At 35.8% G+C, this 9,086-nt stretch overlaps 1 protein-coding gene across 1 annotated transcript in view; it reads right to left on the reverse strand.

The window, feature by feature from the left end:
- Positions 1–9,086, reverse strand: part of OPHN1 (oligophrenin 1) — a 511,411-nt gene that overhangs the window by 297,686 nt on the left and 204,639 nt on the right. The window contains 1 exon segment of the mRNA XM_029930777.1: positions 5,845–5,910. Within this exon segment, the coding sequence (XP_029786637.1) occupies positions 5,845–5,910 (66 nt within the window).

A 9,086-nucleotide genomic window follows, 5' to 3' on the forward strand; every position in this document is an offset into this window, starting at 1 on the left:
ATAAAACAACTTTCAGATTAGAAAGGATCAGATTCAAATTTACTTATTAATGAAAACAGTGTGGAGGTTCCTCAAAAAACTATCAGTAGAACTACCCTATGACCCAGCAATAGCACTGCTGGGGATTTACCCAAAGGATACACAAGTGCTGACGCATAGGGGCACATGTACCCCAATGTTCATAGCAGCACTTTCAACAATAGTCAAATCCTGCAAAGAGCCTAAATGTCCATCACCTGATGAATGGATCAAGAAGGTGCAGTTTATCTACACAATGGAATACTACATGGCAACGAAAAAGAATGAAATATACCATTCGTAGCAAAGTGGATGGACCTTGAGGGTGTCATGCTAAGCGAAATAAATCAGGCAGAGAAGGACAGATACCATATGTTTTCACTCATATGTCTAAAAGAAGAAACATATCAGAGGACCATGGGGAGGGGAAGTGGGAAAAAGAGTTAGGGAGAGAAAGGGAGGCAAATCATGAGACTCTTGAATACTGAAAATAAACTGAGGGCTGAAGGGGGAGGGGGTGGGGGAGGGGGGAAAGAGGGTGATGGTCATGGAGGAGGGCACTTGTGGGGAAGAGCACTGGGTGTTATATGGAAACCAACTTGACAATAAACTATTAAAAAAAAAGTTTCCTTTTTACTAAGGTATTTCACCATAATACATCAGCCTGCAAAATGTAAATTGGTTTGCTGCAGGTTTTTTCCATTGTTGTTACTCTCCCCCCCATACTGGTTTCTTAAAATCAAATGGTTTCAGAGAAAATGATAGAAGGAACATTAAGGACATTCTCTGTATATTTACTGGCTGTTTGATCTGAGTTTTTAATCGATACATATCTACAGCCATGTCCAGAAACAGATATAGGGGGCCTGAACTATATGTGGAAAGGAGAAAAGAAAGGTAATGAATAATGCATGAAAATACCAATTGCCCCAAATGGAAATAATTTCATGAGAGGCAAATGAGTTAGCAGTAATAGCATCAGGATAAACTGTTTCCAGTCCTGCCAAGGGGTGTCATAAAACCAGAACATTTCCTTCAGAGCTTGGAGTGTATTACAGCATCACAGAGAACACTGGACTGGGCCTACAATTTCCTACTATAGATGCTCCAAAGCTGATAAAAACAGTCTTTCAAACACTAAAAATATTGACATTAATATGGTTTAGAGATATAAAAACACCATTTGCATATAAAAGCACCCTTGGTCAATGATCAGGCAGAGATATACAATGTTTTGTCTTCAATATAAACCTCTTGAAAACTTGCATGTGCCCAAGGTAGCAAGTGGGGTTTTTCTTCTTCACTGGTGTGAATCAGCTGTGTTTTAATGGAGGACCTCAAAGAATATATCTGAAGGGCTGGGTTTTAGGATCCATTGCATTAATTTTGATATATTATAAGTCAGGAAAATGAGGAACTGCATTCCTTTTCAAATGAGACATAGAGTGTAAGATAAAATATATCTTCATGCCAAAAATAGAAAACAGAGTAGAAAGCCAGTTTTGGCCAGTCCTGTATTTTCCAGATTAAGAAGCAATTTTTTAACTACCCACCAAAATGCATGGCAAGTTGAGGCATTAGTACATATTTTTTAGCCATGTACTGCAGGCACTTTGGGTCTCTTGTTTTGTGTGTAGGTATGATTTAAAGTTCAACTAAATAGACAAACTGTCACCTAATCAAAGCTCTACCAGAAGGCCTAGCACCAAGAATAAAGACACCAGTGATTCTGCTTGATTGAAAACAAGAATTTTTGGGGGCACCTGGGTGGCTCAGTCAGTTAAGTGCTCAACTTCAGCTCAGGTCATGTTCTCACTGTTCGTGAGTTCAAGCCCTGTGTTTGGGCTCTGTGCTGACAGCTTAGAGCCTGGAGCCTGCTTCAGACCCCTCTCTAAGTCCCTCGCATCCTCATGGCATCTCTCTCTGTGTCTCAATAATAAATAAATAAATAAATAAATAAATAAATAAATAAATAACAAAAAATTTATTAAAAGTAGTAGCATGTCTCTTTGGCCCAACACACTCTACAGTTCTAAGAATTGTGAATTGTGTGACATCAACTTTGCATACCTACCTGGAAACAAATTATGTGATTGGTATCATAGATCCATTACAGAGTGTCATTTTTCTTCTTTCTTTTTGGGAACTTTCAAAACATGGCCACAAATTCTGTGACACTTCTGCTATTGAGAGGTGAGGTCTCTGCCCCCTCTACATAACATGACTTCTCAGACTAAGTCATAAAAGGCCAGCAACTTCCACCTGGTTTTCTTGGAACACTCCCACTGGGGAACCCTGAGCCACTTCCTGAGACTATGAAACTAGCAAGTCCAAATACACACATTCTGAAAAAAGTCCTGTTGAGCCCAACCTTCCAGCCAACCCAATGAAGGGCAAGGTAGGTAAGTCAAGCTGCTTTGGACTCTCCACATCAACCCACCTCTCAGGTGAATACCTCTACTTGAAGAAGTAGAATCACCCAGCTTACCCCTGCCTGAATTCCTGAACCACAACATAACAAGATAAAATAAAATGCTTTTAGGTTAAGTTACTATGTTTTCGAATAGGTTGTTATGCAACAATAGGTAATTAGAAAAATTATCTCCACTTTCACAAAGGTAACACACAAAAAGTGGTTACCAGGGACGTACTGAAGAAGTTTACTGTTGAATAAGAAGTGAGTGTGCCATTTCTAAGGAGAGTAATATGTGTCAAACCTCTATATGGATAGTCAACTGAGCCCTTGCATATACAGGCAACACAGGGATGTCACAGTAACCAGTTTTCATTATTCAAAGGGGATTTTCTTGCACAAGCAGGTGTGCCAGTGACTTCTCACACAGGATCCACTGCTTTTTGTATGTTTGGCCCTAAGAAACTAGAATATGATTCACTGAAGTTGGAGTCCATAGATTTCCCCTAATCACATTTGCAATATTGATCCCAGTCTCCTACAATACAAAGGGACACTCTGAGCCATTTCCTTTTTTTTTTTTTTGACACTCATTGGTAATTATACTACTTTCTGCCAGAACACAAAGTGCCAGAATATACTGCAGTTTGGCTCATTTTTTTTCCATTTTGTTTTATTCTTAAATCCCTTAGAAGTCTAGCAACTATTCAAAAAGGCCCTTTTAATTAAATATGACCTTTATTCCCCTTTCTGATCACTGCATCCATTTCATAAACTCTTTAGGAGAAAAGCTCCTACTTGCTAACTCAGGGTAGAATTACCAGCATAAGTGATATTTTAAACATCTTACAGAGTTTAGCTAATCAGACTCTTATTGCATGAATCCCAATTAACACAAGATAAGATATTTAGCAGATTAGAGATGGCACAAAATCCAGCAGTGTAGGATTGTTCATGAATCTTTTATTGCTAACTAATTACCAAAAGAAGGCTTTGAAGATATATTGTTTAAAATAATATGGATCTCTTTGGGTCATTCTTGACAGTCCTCAAAGACAGACCTTACATATTGCCAATAAGGTACTCTTCAGAGTCAGAAAGGCACATAGGCAAGGCCCCTATCCTTAATCATACAGGAAGTCTTTTTTCCAGATTTTTCAAGGCCACATTCTGAGGTTAACACATCCCCCAGGGTACTATTTAAGAACATCACAGTTGGGGAATGCTCCCCTGAATTCTTCCCTCCATAGTTCCTTCCACAATTTAACTTCATTACAAGAATGACTAGACATTTGCAATTATCAAATGCTCGGGCTGTGAACTTCCTTCCTGTTCTTCTAAAGCTTCTTTTGGTCTCTTCTTACAGAAAAGATAAAAGCTGTTTAATACCTCCCAGACTATCCATATTGAGGTAAGGAGTCCTTTTTCCACAATTCTAGGAAAAGGAAGAGGTGCAGTCAAGCAATGAATTCCTGGCATGTTTTGAAAGGCCCTCATTGAGCCTAACCTTCACAGCATTCCTAGAATTAAATGGGAAGAGGGGAGCTAAAACTCAATACATGATTGAAAAGTTGTGGGGATAAAAGGGCACAACATAATAAAAGACAGAAGAAAATGAGTCAGTCCTATGGAAAAGAGCCAGCAAGAAGGAAGAGAAAAACAATATCTCAAAGGATGAGTCCTACTTTAATATTTTAGAGCTTTGTAATTGGGTAAATAAAAGAGATAAAGAAACAACTAAGCCTGAAGGAAGTACAGCTGAGCTTTCTAGTGGTATCTGAATGAAAAGGAGTGGAATGCCTTTGAGATCAACATTGGCAGTATCCACAAACTCTTCAGGCACAAGAAAATAGTAGAGTGTAGATTAGCTACCAGGGTGGTTGGGAGGAATACTTGAGAGAAACTACCCATATTGGTCTCTCCTTAGTATACCTAGAAGCAAGTCTCTTAATCTAATAAAATCCCCAAGTCAAATTTCCACAAGCAGAATCTTGGAGGGTAACAAAAAATAACTACAAACAACACTTACTTAATAAGTGTTTTCTGCTACATATAGAACACTTCATTATATCATTTGGAGCTCTTATAACAACTGTGGGAGGTAGGGATTATTTTCCTCATTTTACATATGAAAAAAGAGATTATTCTGAAATAAACAATTAGTGGCACTGCCATTATTAGAATCTAAGTTTCTACTTCCCCTACCTCCAAGCCCTGCAACCCCACTTCTCTAGGAACCTAGATGAAATGGTAGCACTATTCTGAGAAGCCAGTACCACATTGCTGGAAAGGATGAGTAATGACAGATTAAAGAACTCTGGCTACTGGATAAATGGACTTCATAAAACTGAATTGCCCATAGGGAGTCATCTTATTAAAAAAACAAGGTACACCTTTCATTGCTCTCTACAAAGTTCCAACTTTACCGTCACACTGCTAATCAAAATAAATATTGACCAATTTAGGTACTTTCACATTTAAGTATAAATAGGCCTAGGGTGGGGCCAAGGACTTCCACTTCTAACAATTTGCCAGATGATACTAGTGCTGCAGGTCTAGGGACCACCCAAAAAGATTATTTTTTAAGCTGCTAAAATAGAGCTCACCAAAAAATGAAATACTTAGGAACATATCTAATGAAATGCATACAAGAGCTATGTAAGGAAACCACAAAAACTCTGATAACAGAAATCAAAGAAGGGATAAATAAATGAAAGATAACCCATGTTGATAAATAAGAAGATAATATTTTTAAGATGTCAGTTTATCCCAACTTGTTCTGTAGATTCAATGTAATCGTGATCAAAATTCCAGCAATTCATTTGGTGGATGCTGACAAAATGGTTCTAAAGTTCACACCTAACATTAAGTCTGACTACAAAGCTACAGTAATCAAAAGAGAAGAAAGGGGTTATATGAAATCTCTCAGTGTTTCTATAAAACTAAAATTGCTCTGAAAATAAGTATACTATTTTAAAAAATAGACTTTAAATGTACAGAAAGTTTTCACACAGATTTAAATAAAACAATTATATGTCAAATATAAATAAAACCCATATTATTGTTTCTACAAGCAGAGAAACATAAAAAATGGATAATATGTATAAGAACACTCAAAGGCCACAATTTCTTTGCACATGTTCAATAGCTTAGTTTAATGTACTTTGAAACCCTTTCTCACTGATATGAATAGGAATGGAACTTCTACACTAATTTATCTATAGCCAATGTTAAACTCCCAGGGTAAAAGCTTGATATAGAAAAACCAGATCTATTTTCTAAATATCTTTACTGTACTAAACAGCCATGAGACAAAATTGAAATAGTATCAATAGAGTATCAATTCAATGAATAAGGACAGAAAAATACCCAATATCAGCCATGATATTAATTCAAGGCCCAGTGTTAGAGACCTACCATCATCATCCTCTCATTTTCTACTTCATTGAGCAATTCAGCAAATTCCTTGAAGGATTCAGCTAGAAGGATAGAATAAAAGATAATACAAATTAATTACAGTGCTTGATAGGGAGTGGGTAGAGACCTGTGTGATATGAGGAAGGGACAAATGCTCTGAGCCTGCCTGGACACTAGAGGAAGTTATCAACCAAAGGCTAACAGAAGAATGTGTTCAGTGCCTGCTGAATGTCGCTTTTTGTTTTTCGTTCTTCTTCTTCTAGGTTTTTTTCCTTGCCATTCCCTGCCAAAGAGATTTTTTTCCTTCAGTTTTATTGAAATATAATTGACATACAATACCAGAGAAGATTAAGGATAGTATCTGTTCTCCTAGCAACTTTCAAATATACCACATTAGTCATACTAATTATAATTATCATGTTGTACATTACATTCTCAGTTCTTATTTATTTTATAACTAGAAGTTTGTATCTTTTGATTACCTTCATACAATTAAAACAACCCTCACTCCTGGCAACCACAAACCTGATTTCTTTTTCTATGAGTTTGTTTTTCTGGTTCCACATATAAATGAGATTATATGGCATGATTTGCCTGATTTATTGCACGTAGCATAATACCACAAAGATCCACTCATGTTGTGATAAGTAGCAAAATATCTATTTTATGTTTGAATAGTATTGCAATACACATATATAAATATATATCAATATACATATATGTGTATATCATAACTTTTTAATCCATTCATCTATCAATGGAAATTTAAGTTGTTTCCCATGTCTTGGCTACTATAAATACTGTAATGAAAAAAGGAGTGCAGACATCTCTTCAACACAGTGATTTCATTTCCTTTGGGTATATACTCAGATGTGGAAGTAATGGATCATAAGGTAACTCTATTTTTAATATTTTGAGGAATCTCCACTCTACATTCCTGAGCGGCCATACCAAAATACATTCCTACCACCAGTGTGTAAGGGTTCCCTTTTCTCCACATCCTCACCAGCATTTGTTATCGCTTGTCTTTTTGATGACAGCTATTCTAACTGAGGCGATATCTCATTGTGGTTTTGATTTTTATTTCCCTTATGAATAGTGAAGTTAAGCAAGTTTCATGTACCTCGTGGGTATTTTAATATATTCTTTAGGAAACTGTTGATTCAAATCATTTGTTCATTTTTAATAGGATTATTTTGGGGTTGTTTGTTTTGCTATTGAGTTATATGAGTTGGTAATAGAATTTGGCTATTAGTCCTTTATCAGATATATGATTTGCAAACATTTTCTCCCATTCCAGTGGTTGCCTTTACATTTTGTTGACTCTTTCCTTGGTTGTGCAAAAGCACTTTGGTTTGACATAGTCCCACTTGATTTTTAATGTTGTTGTTGTACTTAAGATGTCATATCAAAAAAAATTTGCCAAGACCCATATCAAGAAACTTTTCCTCTATGTTTCCTTCTAGGAATTTTATGATTTAAGTCTTTAATCCATTTCAAGTTAACTTTTGTGAATAGTGTAAGATCAGAATCATTCTTTTACATGTGAATATCCAGCTTTCCCAGCACCACTTATTGAAGAGATGGTCTTTTCCCTATTGTATATTCTTGCCTCCTCTGTCTTAGATTAATTGACCATATAAATGTGGGTTTATTTCGGGGCTCTCCATGCTGTCCCACTGTTGATATGTCTATTTTTGTGCCAGTACCATACTGTTTTGATTATAACTTTGCAATATAATTTGAAATTAGGGAGCATGATGCCTCTAACTTTGTTCTTCTTTCTCAAGATTGCTTTGACTATTTGAGAACTTTTGTGGTCCATGCAAATTTCAGGATTATTTGTTGAAGTCTGTGAAAAAAGCTGATGATATTTTGTTAGGTATTGCATTCAATCTTGCCTTGGGTAGTATGGATATTTTAACAATATTAATTCTTCCAATTTATTGGTAACATCATCAATGTCATAGTTTTCTAAGTATAGGTCTTTCAGCACCTTGCTTAAATTTATTCCTAACTACTTTGGTTATTATGCCATTGTGATGAAATAATTTTATTTATTTTTCACATAATTTATTTTTTTTAAACTTATTATCCCCTTCACTCATTTCTTTTACCTCCTACCTCACATATTTTTTGGTGAAGTCTTTAGGTTTTTGGTTACATAAAATCAAAAAGAGATAATGTTACTTCTTTCTCCAACTCTGATGTCTTTTCATTCTTTTTCCTACTTAATTAATATGGCTAGGACTTCCTCTACAATGTTGAACATTTGTCTTGTTCTTGATCTTAGAAAGAAAGCTTTGGAACTTTCATCACTGAGTATGATCTTAGCTGTGGGCTGTCACATACTGCCTTCATTATACTGAGGTACACTATTCCTATATCTAACTTGTTGAGAGTTTTTATCATGAACATATGTTAAATTTTGTCAAATATTTTTACCTATTATTTTTATTGGTGGTTAATTATGATGTAAACAGTTTTTATTTGGTTTGTTTGTTTTATCATTATGAAAGACTCATTTCAGGATACCATTAATTACTGAACTTTCCTAACAAGTTTGAAATGTTATTTGATTTGTGAAAATTTCCAAACTTTCCAACATTCCAAAATGCGTTAATTTTGTTGAGTAAGGTACTCCCAGAGCCCTGATTTATGACTGAACAATAACAATGAGATGATGACTAGCATTTATTTAGTCCTGATGACCTAAGTCCAGCATAGGTTCTGCAGAGCAATTTCTATAAAGTTAATCTCTTTACCCCACCTTTTTAAAAAGTTTTTGTAACTTTTTATTGTGGAATAATTACAGATTCCAAGGAAGTTGTAACAAAATGTATGGGGTTGTCTGTCACACCCTTCACTCAGTAGCTTCCCCAGCATTAACCTTGCTTGCGATGATAGTACCATAACAATGCCAGGGAATTGACACTGATCCATTTCACCCCCCTTATTCATTTTTCACCAGTGACCCCTGCACTCATTTGCATGCATGTGCATGCACATGCACATGTGTGCATGCATGTGCATATATGTGAGAATGCCTAGATCTATGCAACCTCATCACATGTGTAGCTTCACTGACTACCAGTGCAATGAAGATATTTGATTTACTGTCATCACATTACCCCACCTTTTTAAAAACCATTTTTATTTTATTTTACTTTTTTTCATCATGGTAAATGTATTATTTCATCTCCATATCCTATTTCACCAATCTCCCCATGATCCTCCC

This window comes from Suricata suricatta, chromosome X, assembly GCF_006229205.1.
Source record: "Suricata suricatta isolate VVHF042 chromosome X, meerkat_22Aug2017_6uvM2_HiC, whole genome shotgun sequence".
Lineage (NCBI taxonomy): Eukaryota > Metazoa > Chordata > Mammalia > Carnivora > Herpestidae > Suricata > Suricata suricatta.